Raw genomic sequence first — 15,903 nt, forward strand, 5'->3', positions numbered from 1 at the left:
TGCAGCCTGATATGTGTCAAAACCACCAAGACATAATTCTGATTTTTCGTCAAAAATCACATCCCTACTGACAAAGACTTTCTTGGAAACAAGTTCATACAATATGTATCCTTTGCTCTCACTATTGTACCCTACAAAAATGCAATTGACAGTCTTGTTGTCCAACTTCTTTCTTAGTACTTTGAGAATATGAGCATATGAAAGACAACCAAAAGTACGAAAGTGACCAACTGAAGGTTTCCAATTGTTCTAAGCCTCAAAAGACATGACATTTTTCAATGCCTTGGTAGGGCACCTATTCAAAACGTGACGAGAACACATAAGTGCTTCCATCCAAAAGCCATGTGACAGATTCTTAGCTTTTAGCATATATCTAGCCATCTCCATGAGTGACCAATTTTTACTTTCTGCAATCCCATTCTGCTGTGGAGTATACTAATGGGCAATGCCTTTCTACTTCAAAAAATTAGTCAACAAAGAAGACATGCATTCCCCCCCCTTGGTCCAAATAGAGTCTTAATCCTGGACCCAAACTGATTTTCAATAAGAGCAACAAAAGCCAAAAATGCATCATATACCTTTGACTTTTTCACCAACGAGTAGACCCAACAAAAATGAGTAAATTCAGAAAGTGACGAAATAATAACATCAACCCAATGACTTTATCTACATAGGTCCATATACATCCAAATGCACAATCTGTAACCTAGTTGTTGCCTTAAAAGCGACATCACAAGAAAAAGAGAATCGATGCATTTTTTCCAAAATATGCCGAGAAGGTCTCTCCAAGAGAGCTAAACCATCTAGCATCTGAGTACACTGCATAAATATCAAAATACCATAGTTAATATGCCCTATGTGAGCATGCCATAATTCTGAAGTCAAGAATTCCTTATCCCTAACCATGCATTTTTCATCATCAAATGTGACCTACATACCATACTTTGCTAAAGAAGAAATGAATAACAAATTATTCTTTATCCTTGGCACATTTAATACATCCTGCAAACGGAGAGTAGAGCCATCAATGGCTCTCAAGACAATCTCCCCAACACCTCTAACAGGTTAAGATACATTGTTGGCATATTGCACAGATTTGCCAACAAGAGCTACAATAACAAAGGAAAACAAATCCCTACGCGATGTAATGTGCTTAGAAACACCACTATCAAAGAATCAAGTGCTAGCATTCTCAGTAGAGCTCAATGCTTTATCAACCCAAGAAGAATCATAACTATAGGTGTAAAAACAATAGTCACGGTCTACAATAAAAGACACGGACTTTGTAGCACTAGAAGGTGCATCAGAAACAGACATCCCTAACTTCTCCTTCTTCTCCTTGGCAATGCGCTTCTTACATTCCGTGATATAGTAACTTGATTTCTTACAACAATGGCACTTTGCCCTTCTTGGCTTGTGTGTCCCCTCTGCTTCTTGTTGCTCTGAGAAGTACCTAAAATTCCAGAACTCTGCAAAGTGTTTCTAGACTAGTCCTTGCCATTCTGTCTCGCCATAAAAGCATGTTCAAAGGCTATTACATCCACCCCACTGTTCTTTCTTGTTTACTCTTCTTCTAGGAGCAAACTAACTACCTAAAGAAAGGTAAGTGGCTGTGGAGAAATTCTCATGGTGAGATTCAAGGCCATGTGAAAGGCCAAATAAGAGGGTGGCAAGGAATTCAAAGTAGTAGAGATCATTTGTGTATCAAAACAGTACTCATCTACATTCATTCACTGCTCACGCAATTCCTGAATTTTGTTAAGACGATTCTACATAGAATCACCTTCATCCATCTTCACATTCTCAAGCTCCTTTTTCAAGAAAGAGATGCATGTCTCATTTTTTCCAACAAACATCTACTCAAGTGTAAGCCATGCTTTTCGTGAAGAAGCAGCAGACTGTATATGCAAGATTATGGACCGATGAACCACCAATGCAATCAGTGACAATGCTTGAGCATCCCATATGCCCCAAGTCTTTTGTGCAGCTCATCTTTGGGGAAGAGGCTGAGTTGGAGCTAGCCTTTTGCAAGAGCCACAACTCCAAGACGGACTTCTTTACCACTAGCATAATCCCGAAGATTTTTTGCAATCAGCACATTCAACTTCATGAAGGACCATAGAGAATAGTTATTGCCGTCCAATCTATCCTCTTTGGATACATAGGTGAATACATCACTCTGTCCTTGATTGGTCATGATAAATGTCACTGTTTCAAAAAACATAAGAGCAAAAACCAAAGCTACAACAACTTGGAAATCTGCAAATTTCCAAAAATTACAACATACACCAAGCTATAATTAGCAAAACTCTGTCACACCTGATCACAACAGTCCAATGTACACACTACCCAATGCATAAACAGTGCTCAGCAGCACAACAAATGCAAAAGCCCCAAATTTTTGCTTTCCAAAATGCACAATTTCAATCTATTTCAGACTGAATCTTCAATACATGTGCCAATGTTTGGTAAACATCCAAAAGCCCCAAATTTTCTGACCCGCTTCCCAAGAAATTTCTGCAATATGTGTACCCGAAAGCACATCCAGAGCAGAGATACACTTGTCAGGCAAAAGCCCCAATCTGTGGTTAAGATTTTTCTGAATAATAATAAATAAACGCCTCCTTTAATCTTCAATGTTGGTGGCCTGGAGGAGCAGGAAGATATTGGCAGGCCTCACAGACAGGGACGGTGGTGCAGACCAGAAGGCAGGTGGCGCTGCAGGAGCAGGTGGCAGCGGCGCTGGAGGCTGGCGACTGCACTGTAGCTGCTGGCAGTGCAGGTGAACCTGGGGTGGTGCTAGTCAGACCAGGCAGAGCTGGCACTGGTGGTGGGGACTGTGACTGGACCAGGGGCTGCAGCGGGCAAGCCTGCACTGTGCAGCTCTAATACAAGGCTGCTGGCAGCAGCTGCTATGCTGCAACTGGACGAGCTGGAGGCAAAGGCTGACAAGCCTGGAGTGGAAAGCTGGATCATGCCAAGCTTGAGCTCTAATACCAAATGTGAGATCGGAGATGGAAGCTCTCAGCTGAGAGTACACAGTAGATAGTAGAGGGAGTGAGAGTTGTGAATGCTACTACAATAGTACGGAGCTACTAAGCTTTATGATCCTATGCCATAAGCTGGACCAGGTTGCTCTAGCATAGTACAAAATTTTGTCTGCACTGCTGGTCACGTCTCCTTGTGATGACAGCAGCAAACACCTGTGTCGGAATGACCGTACGACGCCTACATAGGCCAGCTGCATGCATGATATACACATACTGCAGTGACAGTCGATAAAGGGTATAACGCTGTTATAAATTCTGAATAAATGATGCCATATAAAGGCCCAGAAAGCATCCACCATAACTGAAAATATACCCAGTAAATGCACTGCGATGACAGGAAAAAAACAGGCAGTGTGCTTGGAGATCAAGAAAAAATACAACAGCTCAAGAGAGTATACAGCAAAAAATCATTTAACCACTAAATGCAAGGTGCCATTTTTTTGCATTGAAAGCACCAGTGGTGACTACCATATTATACAGAGTGATTGGACTGCTATGCACAGTCAGCTTCACCCTATTAAGAAATTATAGCAGCAGGTTAGTAGGACAGCGCAGGCTCCAATACATACAGTTGTATAGTAGGATACTAAGAGTAGTGGAAGAGGAGGGGTATCCCAAGCTATCATCACATCAGCAAGTTGATGTTCAGCAGAGGGAGAAGGCAAGAGTCTTTCTTCCAACTCACATATACCTCACCAAAAAGCAACCAATTGTGAGGGGCATTTTTTAAGGTTGAAAACCCTAGGATTGGAAAAAGGGTTCTCTCATTATGCCGTAGAATGAAAAGCCTTTAGGAGAGAGCCTTTCCAAGAGGATAAAGTAAATCAAGATTCTTTGTAGCATAAAGCTCAAGGGTATGTGTGGAACAAAAAAACCTGGAATCCAAGTTCCCCTCCTTATCCCGTGTGTAGGGAGCCCAAACAGGTGGTGGTACCTGAGGGACCACCACCCTGTTTGGTGTGGTCCTTGAGGTGTCCAATATAGTTAATGTAGCATAAGAGCTATTAGCTGTTGTAGATCTAGCTTTAGAAGAGGGTGATTGGTCCTTAAAGGAAGCTTGTACGAATCTTCATAATTTTGTATGAGTCCTTTAGAAAGTAAACCTTTGCACCAATATGGGAATTTTCTCCAAAGTACTAAAAGCCTGATTGTTGGAATACAATATAAGCCCTATTTGTGAATAATGATCTTGTGTGACTATGACGAGGGTCTATTCTTGCTACAGTGTATGTATCTAATACATTTGAAAGGAAGTTTTTCCTTTTTGTCATAAGTATGGATGGTAAATGGTGGCAAAGCACAACATATTGTCGTATTGAGGAAATTGGTGGAGATGGAGACCAAGTGACCACTATTAAGGAAATAGAAGTCATTATCAAAAAGGTCCAATTGAAAGGGGGACATTAGCACAGATAGTAAAAGGAGAACTATCTAGCTATCAAAAGAAGATAGAACGATTAGGAACATTCACCAAAAGAATGTCCTCATAGAATCTAAAAGTGTGCTTGAAGTGCTTGTGCATGTCAAATCTTTGTGAAGTAGCTAAGTACTTGCAAAACATGTTTTCGAAGAAAAAAAGGTATTAGTTGCACCATAAAGGTAAGCGACCAAATCCCATGGAAATCCCACAAGATTGCCTTTTGGTAATGCCGACAAGAGAAATGTAGGAGTTATTGATCATCCATTCATGGAGCAAAATACAATCATCCATAGTTAGAGCTTCCTATCCTTTTTTAAGATAGATCCATGAAGCTTCAAATCGGTCCCTCTCAATAAAGAAGAAATTGGCTTGATTATGCCTAAAAGCCATAGTTATAACTTATAATATTACCAATAACTTTGATTAGACCATCACCGTGATGTGGGATATTTTTGTAAAATTTTGTTGTGTTGATAAAGCAGCAACTCAAAATGGATGAACGGAGGTTGATAAATGCCTCTTGTCCAAAGTTGATGGGCCAATATGATTGGATTTTCAAGCCTGAAATTAACTAGACTTGCTCATTAAGCTTAGCTGCAATACCTTTCATTGTTTTATTGCATGCATTAAGTATGCCAACCAATTTCAGAGTACAATCAATATAAAGAGAGTAGGCTGCATTTGTGAGCCATCTAAATTCATTTTTGTGCACTTTAAAATGTGTCAAAAAGATAGGAAAAATTACATGTCCTCTCCTTTTATACCAATGTCAGTGTGACATGGCATATCATCAATAATATTATTCACACACTAAATCCTTATTCTTCCCAGCTTCTTACAATCCATCCCATCCCAAAGGTTTTTGCCCTCAAAAACAAACGTATAAAGACTGGAAAAGGATGGATAAAACAAAGTATTACTCTGTTTTTTTTAATAGCTTTACAAATGGGAAAATGAATGGAAGATGACTGACATATGGACTAGAATGAAAGAACAAAAGTAAGCCTCAGCTATATACATGATCAGGAATGCTGCAAAGGTATATGGAGCCATAAAGTCTTCAACTAATAAACCCAAAATGAAATAGACAGCTTGCTGTGTAAGCAGACCCCGTTGAACCAAATCTTCCATAACTTCTAGTATAAGTGTCCAAATGAGGCGTGTCACATGTCAAAATATAGCTCTTGAAGAGTACTTTGACCCTATGTAAGTGGCTTAAATCAAAAAATTAGGCACAATAAAAACTGTTCTAAAACAATGTGCTGTCATGTCCCTGTCTACACCAAAACTAGCTCTATAGACAGTAGGCTTCAGCCACCAATATGTCCCTTAGGAAAGGAAACTCATCTAATATAGAATCAACCCTCCAAGAAGCTTCCTCAGGTGGTAAACCTCTCTATTTGATCAAATATTCAATGATGGAACGAGATCGAAGCTTCTTCTCATATTGACCTATGACAGCCTCTGGGATGTGTTGAATAAGACCTTCATCAATAGGTGGCAGCTCATCAATTGTATCAATAGGATCACCATAGAAAGGCTTGAGTTGACTAGTATGGAAGACATTATGAATCTTTGTGGAAGAGGGTAGCTCCAATCTGTATGCCAAGTCTCCAATGCGCTTCAAGATCCGATAGGGGCCATAAAATCTGTGAGCAAGCTTGTTACTAGATCTTTCTTTCAAAGTAGAGTACCTAGACTTAGGCACCTTCAATAAAACCAATTCTCCTCCTTGGAACTCTAAAGGCCGCCTCTTCTCATCAGTATACATCTGCATTTGGTCTTGAGCTTTCCTAAGATTCATCTTACACTGCGCTGAAGAAGGATTTGCATTCTTTTCAACTCCTCTTTCCCATGAGGGTTGATTCTTTCATTAAAGATGAGTGTGGGTAAGGGCAACTTATAGCCATACATAGCCTCAAAGGGCGAAACTCCAATGCTAACATAAGTAGAGTTGTTGTAGGCAAACTCAACCAAGTGTAACCAAGAATCCCATCAATTTTGGACATCATAGTAGAAATGGTGAAGATAAGTCTCCAACCATTTATTTGCCCTTTCTGTTTGTCCATCAGTCTATGGATGATAGGGTGTAGAAGGATAGTGCCCATGGATATGAATACCCCCTGCCAAAAGTTACTCATGAACTTTGAGTCTCTATCATAAGCAATCACATACGGTAATCCATGTAGTCTAAAAATCTGCTCTATGAACTGACTGGCCACATGAGAAACAGTAAACTAGGTCTTGGTTGGAATGAAATGGGCTACCTTGGTGAGTCTATCCACCACTACAAATATATTATTCCATCCCTTTTTCGTAATAGGCAAGCCAGTAATGAAATCCATGGTAATGTGAGTCCATTTACCTATAGAAATGGGTAATGGCTGCAACAAACCACCTGGCTTATGGGTGTTGTCCTTATTCTGCTGACAAGACATACACTTCATGACAAAGTCCTTGACATATTTCCATAGCCCTTTCCAATTGAAACTTTTGTTGATCCTATCACAGGTCTTGAAAACTCCAAGGTGTCCAGCTAAAGGCGAAGAATGTAGTTCCTCCATAATTTTCCGTGTAAAAGAAGAGGTAGAACGAATGACAATCTTACCATTTAACCAAATAAGGCTATTTTTAAGCTAATAATGCAAGTTATCTTCTATGAGACCTTGTTGTATTGGACTGAGTAAGAAAATACTTAAACACCATGTGATCACTTTGGACTCTAAATCGACTGTCATATAAATAATGGTGTCATTTCTTTATTGCATGTAAGATAGCCAATATCTCTTGGTCATAAACATTCATGGTCATTTCTTTATCTCTAAGCTTACGGCTCTAAAAAAAAAATCACTCCGTACTCCTGTAACAAAACAGCCCCAATGCCATGGCCATTGGAATCACACTATATGGTAGATTCTTTCAAGAAATCTGGGCATACTAAAATAGGAGTGGAAGTAAGAAGTTCTTTTAACTGGTTGAAGCTACTATCTGCAAGAGCATCCCAAAAGAAAGATTCCTTCTTCAACTTGTCAGTCAAAGGAGCTACAATAGCCGCATAATGTTTTATGAATCGGCAATAGAATGAAGATAGACTAAGAAATTCTCTAAGAGAAGTAGTAGTAGTAGTAGGTGTTGGCCAATCTTTTATACATTGCACCTTCTTAGGGTCAGCCTGTATCCCTTTTTCACTGACAATATGTTCCAAGTATTCCACTTCAGTCTACATAAAGGAACATTTATTCTCCTCAGCAAAAAGCATGTGATATCTCAATACATCAAAAACCTTCCTCATGTGTGATACGTGATCCTGTAGGGTCTTACTGTAAATCAGAATGTCATCAAAGAAGACTAAGACAAGCTGAAATAGGAAAGGTTACAAAATCTTATTCATAAGGCTTTGGAAAATAGCTGGAGCATTTGCAAGCCCAAATGGCATCACTAAGAAAAAATAGAGCCCTCGATCAATCCTAAAAGCAGTCTTGATTTCATCACCCTCTCGCATGCGGATCTGATGATATCCCAACCTCAAGTCAATCTTTGTAAAGAATCAAGCCCCCTTGAGCTCATCAAGCAAATCATCAATCCTGGGTATTGGATACATGCTCTTCATTGTGATCCTATTAAGATCCCTCTAGTCAATGCACATCCTGAAAGATCCATCTTTCTTATTTACTAACAAAATTGAAGATGCACAAGGTGAAAAACTTGATTCAATGAATCCCATCTCAAGGAGTTTCTTGATTTGCTTGGCTACTTCCTCTCACTCACACTAAGACAATCTATAAGGTGGCTTATTGATTGGCTTTGAGTTGGGCTCCAAATCAATAGGGTGACCTACTGCTCTCTTGGGAGGTAATGAAGTAGCCACCTCAAACAAAACCCGATACTCCTTAAGAAGAGCTATTAAGGCTAGATTACTTGCTAAATTAATGGGTTGATCTTCCATCTCTTTATTCAAATGTAAAACAAATATATGTGAACGCCTCTTGTACTCCCTTTTGAGTTATTGAATGGTGATAAGCTAAAAAACCGACCTACTAGGAATTCCCTATAAATGAATGAGCTGTCCATTGAAGATAAACTCCATATACAGCTATGAGAAATCCATAGTAATTTTCCCTAATGCCATCAACCAATCACAACCAGGTACAATATCTATAGGCCCCATTTTTAAGGTAATCAGATTTACTTTTGCTTCAAAATTTTCAACCAGTTGTAAAGAAATCTGTGGGCATATTTGTGTGTTGATTTCTTCTTCACCATTGGCCACTTGAACTCTTATAAGATGCTGTAAATCAGTGGGAAGTCAATTCAGCTTGTCCGTAATGGACTTATTCACAAAACTATGGGTACTGCCACTATATATTAAAATGAACACAACCTTTCCATGAATATTACCCTTCATACAGAGTGTATTAGGACACTTAGAACCTGTCCAAGCATCCATGGAAATAGAACAACTAGTGGCAGCAAGTGGCTCATGATAAGTCCCACCTGAATCAAAAGGAACACTCCCACCTCGATCAAAAGGAAAAGAGTCGACTGGATCATAAAAATACTCTTGCCCAACCTCTTCCTCAAGATCATGATTTTCAGCATCAGGTGCAATTGCATTAACTTCATCAATCTCATCTTCAGGATCCTCAAAGACTAACATACTCTGAAGTTTGGCTTTGACATTTTTGTATACACACTTTATAGTATGATCAGATATATACTTTTCCCCACACTTCAAACATAAGCATTTTTCCTTTCTTTCTTTGTAGAGATCCATAGGGATAGACTTAGAATTCATGTTGACTGAAATGGATTTAGGCTTGTTGTCCCCTTGTTTCAAGTCAACTCTAGGACTGCTTGCTGTCCTGAAATTACTTTGAGGTCTTGAAGCATTGAATGGTGGATAAGTTTGCACTCTTAAGCCTCCACTTAGCACATGATTGCTGCCATAAATGTTATCAACTTGTCCATGTTTTAAAACAGTCCTTGGCTGTCCAAAACCAAGCTGAAATGAAGACTCTCTTCTATATTTCCTTCCATAGCGCTCCGCAAGCTCAATAGCTTTAAAAAGAGAAGTAGGGTATTGTGCCATGACATCAGCTGATAAGGATGGCTCCAAGCCATACATGTACTTATGAAGCTCAGCCTCATCATTGATGCCCTCTACATATATGGTTAGATTGAGAAATTGGTTAGTATACTCTCTTACATTTAGGCCTCTTTGCTCTAAACCATACCACCTCCGTGCCAATTTCTCTTTTTCAAGAGGAGAGACAAAGACTTCAGCCATAAGTATCTTGAAAGCTTCCCAATTCTCTACAAGTATGTCTTCCTTTTTAATATACCTCCACCAAGTATGCGCAAATCCCTCCAAGTGCAAGGAAGCAAAATGAATCTTCATGTCATCAGTTCTAGGAAATATGTCAAAGTAAGATTCCATTTTGGAGATCCACTCCTCTAAATCAGATGGTGAAGATGACTGACCATTGAACTTGGCCAAAATGATCTTGTCTTTCAGCTCTCTTTCATGGAAGGATTGTTGTCCCAAAATAGACTGATCATGAGTGTCAGGCATTGAACTCCCAAAATGAGATGGAAATCTCCCAATAGGTAGCTAAGAACCACTATGAAACCTTTCCGTTAGTAGAGGACCTCTAGGGAGTTGGGTATTCAGCCCAAAAAGCTTGGGAGTTGGCACAATTCAAACTGCCCAAATAGTCATCATGCCTTTGTGAAGCCTCACCTACATCGTATTGTCTATTTGGGATAACCCTTTGTCCAATAATTCCATGACCTTGACCATTTTGGATAGGTGGCTGAAGTGGAACTGAGGGCTCACTGTTTGAATAAGCTTTCTCCTTTGCTTCTTTAGATCCCATTTACATTTGCATCCATTGGGAGAATTGAGTCATTATTTGAGCATTAGATTCTACTAACTTGTCAATAGAAGCCTTTGTTTGAGTAGTTGAATCCACTAATTTCTCCATAGAAGACTTCGTTTGATCAGCAGATAAAACCATCTGCCCCATTCTTGATAATAGGTCCTCATGATGTTGTCGATGCCTTGGTTCATGTGTACACAAGGTATTATTAAGTGCACTGATTTCTCCATGTTGTTGAGGCTCTTCAGGGCTCTCTTGGGGTATATTCTCCAGCATAGAATCTCTGATTTGCTGAGCATAATCATCCTGGACCTTATTTTTGCCTTTATGCCCTGCCATAATAGTGCAGTCTTGCAGTACCCCCTGTTAGAAAAACAGCTATAACTTGGGCTAGAAAACTCCGATTCCAAAAATTTCTGATTCAAATCGAAGCCAAGGATGCCCTCTTTAAGATGAGCTATAGCACGCTATAACAAGTTTAGGATACAAATTTCTGCAATTCAATCTTTGAATCTGAACTGACCAGGCCTGCACCCTATTTTAACCAGTGAATGCCCTGTTTCCACACTATAAGGTAAAAATAGTAATCCCAAATGGCTACCAAACCCTATAGAAGACTGAATAGGACCTGTGGGCACCCTGTAGTACCTACACCTATACTTCAATAATGAAGTTTGTACCTGTAAGGGCCTGTAAATTCCCTGTAGGGTCTTGTAAAGTCCCTGTTTTATCATGTTTTGCTCCTAAAGGTATTTGAGTCTTTGGAAACACTTCAATCTTCAATTCTCCACTTGTACCTGCGTAAGGGATAAAACAGCAGGACTGGCTCCCTACACGGACTCCAAATTACCGGGAGGTGGGCAAAGTTCCCCCTGGGTCGGATGGTTGCACTCCTTCGGGGATCTTCAATAGTGAGGGAGAGTCACCTCTCTTTTGTCTCACTATCTCCCCCAGCATCCACCTTTTTCCTCGGTGGGTATATCAACATAGCAATAGCATTCTATGCTAATCAATCATTATGAAATGCATTTCTGAAATATTCATTCAGCTCATTTCATGAAATACAATTGGATGGAAATTTTGAAAGATCGGATAGGAAAAGGGTCTTACCAATGCAATTCAGTGACTCACTGATTGCTAGTACTTACCCTTTTACAATGTTTCAGCTTGGGTAAAAGAATTTCAACCAATCAAATCAAAAAGAAGATGGTTAGGGCATTGGCTAGGAGTGGCCTACCATGATCAATCATCTTTTTTCTTTCCCCCCGAATAGGCTGCAGCAAACTGCTGAATAAAACTCAAGGCTACTATGGTACCTTAGAGAACATTCTTGGAGGATTCACTTGCCGTAATCTATTAAGATTTGTGTATGAGACTGACAACATGCAGCCTAGAAATGGAATGGTGCTATCTTATACATACATAAAACCCCACACACACAGTTGCTTGAGCAATTACGCTAAGTAGAGTAGTAGATGCATTACCCCTTATAATCAGTGGAAAAACATTGAAATGTGCAGAGGTGTGTCCATTGTCCAGGGTACACAAATACCCAGCACAATAAGTATTGTAATAGTTCAAAATGCCATTAATCATTATTGACTTGAATCTCTTTTGACATATTTCAGCATGCAGTGTATGGAACTTGACTGGACTGGCGTTTATTCACTAGTTTTTGATTTGTAATAACATGAGTGCCTCTTTTGGAAGAGTGGGAGATGTTGAAGATAGCCTTGGTCTCATTTCTTTCTCTCTCCCTCTTCTTGTTTGTAAACCCCACAGTTGACGTAGAGGTTCTCTTGTAACTATTCATACTAGATTAAAAGTTGTATTTTGAAGGGAGTGCAAAACAACACTTGACCAACAAGAGAGATGGGAAGAGTTTCTACCTCACTCCATTCCTTTGGACTCATATCCTGCCAGCTTTGTGCCACTTTCCAAGGGGATGTGTTTGAATCATGGTAGATAGCAAAGTGCTCCAAATGCAAAGACTGCACAAGGTTTGTTCATGTACAAACACTCGGGTAAGAAATGTCAGCAATAAACAATAAACCAGAGTGGCATTATGGAACACTCTTTTGCGGGTCAGCATGTGTACAATCAAAAGAAGAAAAGACACCTTATGAAGCTTATCAAGTGCTCCACTTGGCACAAAGGTCTCCTTAGAATTTTCATCTGTTGTGACAGCAGCAAGCCGTGACAGCTTAACTCCAGCACAAAATGGCTTTCCTGGATTGCTGAAAACAAACACATGAACTATAAAGATCATCCCATGAAAGTTTAGAAACCCGTCTAAAATCATACAAGAATGCCCTGCTACTTGTTGCAAATAAACTAATTTCGAGCACTTAGAGATGCAGAAATGGCATGCAATTACAATACTAAATCATGAAAATATGGAAAACCAAAGTAAAAGAAAACAATTTTATTCATGTGGTTACCTGATTTCATCTTCATATCGAATATGCACATTGGTGATTGAGATCTTTAAGTTCCCAATTATCGTGGCAATGAGAGACCCTAGCCATGAACTATTTTCTGGAGACTGAGGCAACAAGATAAGCATCGTCAGCTCAATATTTCCTAACATATCAAGCTTACAAAAAACACATTTTGTGATTTGCTTCAGCTTAACAATTGTTTCAAAATTCATGTTGAGCAACATCCCAGAACAAAAGATAAAAGGCATTGCACTTGAAAGAAAAAAGGATGCACATGTAGCTATAACTTTTTTGAGAATTACTGCAATCAATTTTACAGGTGACCAAAACTTGGAAGATCTTTATGCAGGATTGCATGTCATGTTCTTCTGTTTGACAATTAAAGACTAGTACATGCTCTCCAGAAGCTTATGCATTAGATTTATAAATTCCTTTAAGAAAAAGAAACTGATTTGGAAACTTGTAGGCTACTGGTGCGACAACACAGAGAGGTATGAGTTTTAGAGACTACTAACTAGCTTGTCTTGCCTATATATCATGTTTCTACTAGTACAACAGACATTGCCTGCCATACATCAATATTCAACCAATTCAAAACAGGGTTGGCAATATGTGCAACATATTTACTCAGACCTTAAGCACTTAGCCCTAAATCACACGGATGACATTCTAAAAATAGTGAGTTTTGTGCTCTAGCAATGCTTACTAAATTTGTTGTTTCTATTCTTGACATGAACCCAAAAAGGAAGGCCACAAAGAAGAGAAGTGTCAAGACACTTCTCACAAAAGCTTCCTAGTATCCTACCACTTGTCACACCTGACATATGGCTGGTGGACACTTGTCTTGTACTGCTCCACTTTCCCTTTTTGCACTACCTTCGCCTTCCTCCTATAAAAAGAGCTCCTTTTTCCTCATTCCACATCAGTTTTGTCAGTTGTAAACTCTTGTACAATAGCTAAAGATAGCCTAACATTAGCCCTATCCATCTACATCATCATTCTCTGTGAAGCTAAAAAAAATGGATTACATATTAAATCTTTATTAGCTAATTAAAACAGCCCCAAACCTCAAATATTAGCAAAGTTTGTGTATTCCATAAGCCAAAACCCTAACTTCACAAGGATCCATATCTATAAATACACGGCTGCCCAACCACTCAGTTCATCCCTTTTTTACATATTGCATCAGCATTCCATGCCCTCTCCACTTGTTGGAACCCTATTTCCAGCTTTCAACCCTCTTCCATTGGCTGTCCAACCCTTGCCTGCAGCAACACTTATTCAACACCAAGCAACTTGATTCCAACTACCGCCAACCACCTAGTGCCTTCATATAGGATGCATTTTGCTCTTGCGACTACCATCATCAAACAGTCAACCTATTCGCTACCCAATTCCCTACTTTTAATGCATATGCAAACTGTGACAAAAAATGACTACGAGACCAAAGAGACAATAGGGTTTGCGGGGAGAAACACAGCGTGTGTACGCCAAACACAGCCAGAGAAGAAAACCTCAGAAATACAAGAACACGGTGATGATGCACTAAATCATGCTATGAGAAGAAAAGTTGATATAGCAGAGCCAAAGCTCAAAAGATGACTGCAATGTCTTGTTTGAATCAGGCGGCAGCAACTATGGGAATCTGCACAATGAAGGGAGAGAAATGCAATCCGTTTTTCTATTTATTGTATTCATATTTGAGTTCTTGTGTTTTAAACATGTTCGTACATTGTCACACAGAATGGGAAATGGGAATGGGGAACGAGAACTGGGATGGCCACAAATTGTCATTCCACGTGGCTATATAGTCGCATGCAATAGGCATGAAACAAGGATTGGGAATGGGGAATGGAAACAGGGGCCCCAAAATGGCCATTCCAGTCTTGACAAGCCACTAGGCAGCTAATGAGGATTCCTTGTTCAATGTCTAGTCTCTTTGGGGTGACTTGGGCTCCCAAGATAAGATAACAATCATCTCTATGATCTTGACACCCTTGGCCCGATGCCCTAGCTGCCTTGGGATGGGACCTTTGAATATATTATGGGCTCGGCTATGCTTCTAATCCCTTATTGGTTCTAGTTTTGGGTCTAAGAGGGGGAGTTACGCTTAAAAAGATGCATTACACATTAAATCTTCATTAGCTCATTAAAACAGCCCCAAAACTCAAAGATCTCCAAAGTTTCTATCCCCCAAAAGCCAAAACCCTAATTTTGGGAGAATCCACATTTATACATAGGAGGCTACCTAGCCACTCAAGTCATCCCTCTTTTGCAAGTTACATGAGTCTTCCATGCCCTCTATAGCTGTTGACACCTTGTTTCCGATCTTCAACCTCCTCTCATCAATTGTCAATCCTTGCCAACTCTAGCCATTCTTCTTCTAGCACCAAGCAACCTAATTCTAGCTGTTGCCAGCCACCTGAAGCCTTCACATAGGCTTTGTTTTCCTATTGCTGCAAACATCATCAACCAGTTGACCAGTTTTTTGCCTAGGTGCCTACGTTTATGTAGGCTGCCTGGCACAACCTTCCTCAGCTTCGCCCAATCCCCTACTGCTGTTATTGATCAAGTAACAACATCATCTAAGTGGTAACACTATTGTATTTGCCAGATTCAACCTCTAGACTATTGTGTTTTTCTTTCCACTCTACTGGCCTTCAACCTTTAGCTCTAATCTCATGGTTACAGACCTTAGAATCGATCTCTAGTGGACATCACTCTCTCTCTATTCCCATTGCTCTACCTTTGAGCATTTATATATTCCCTCTTTCATTTGCAGCATTGACTCATGTCGGAGATCTCTTTCTGCTCTATTTGTGTTTTATGTTTTTGCATTTATGATGTTCTTGTCTGAGTTTTTGTGATTTAGTCATGTTCATACATTCTATGTTTTCTCTGTGCAAACCCTAGCATCACTTCACATCCTCCACTCCTCCATCATGGAATACATCCATATTTCCTCTTCTTTCGATGTTGTTTCACAAGACAGTAGACTTGTAAATTCAATGCAACACCTCCTTCTCAAGGTCTTTTTCCACTTCAAAAATAAAAAGAAAGCCATATCAATATAGTACTGGCAGTTGTTCATCAACGGAGAAAGGCTGATTTTT

At 39.7% G+C, this 15,903-nt stretch overlaps 1 protein-coding gene across 1 annotated transcript in view; it reads right to left on the minus strand.

Annotated features, from left to right (window-relative positions):
* Positions 1 to 15,903, minus strand: part of LOC148008112 (intermembrane lipid transfer protein VPS13-like) — a gene marked incomplete at its 3' end in the record, with an annotated part of 58,468 nt that overhangs the window by 14,602 nt on the left and 27,963 nt on the right. Inside the window, exons 4-6 of the mRNA XM_087674478.1 lie at positions 12,791 to 12,894; positions 12,469 to 12,586; positions 12,239 to 12,340 (exon numbers count right to left, since the gene is read on the minus strand). Coding sequence (XP_087530604.1) covers positions 12,239 to 12,340; positions 12,469 to 12,586; positions 12,791 to 12,894 — 324 coding nt within the window. The remainder of the gene's footprint in view (positions 1 to 12,238; positions 12,341 to 12,468; positions 12,587 to 12,790; positions 12,895 to 15,903) is intronic.

Source organism: Lygodium microphyllum, unplaced genomic scaffold (genome assembly GCF_053477565.2).
Source record: "Lygodium microphyllum isolate KBCC unplaced genomic scaffold, Lygodium_microphyllum_v1.1.10 scaffold_367, whole genome shotgun sequence".
In the NCBI taxonomy this organism is placed as follows: Eukaryota; Viridiplantae; Streptophyta; class Polypodiopsida; order Schizaeales; family Lygodiaceae; genus Lygodium; species Lygodium microphyllum.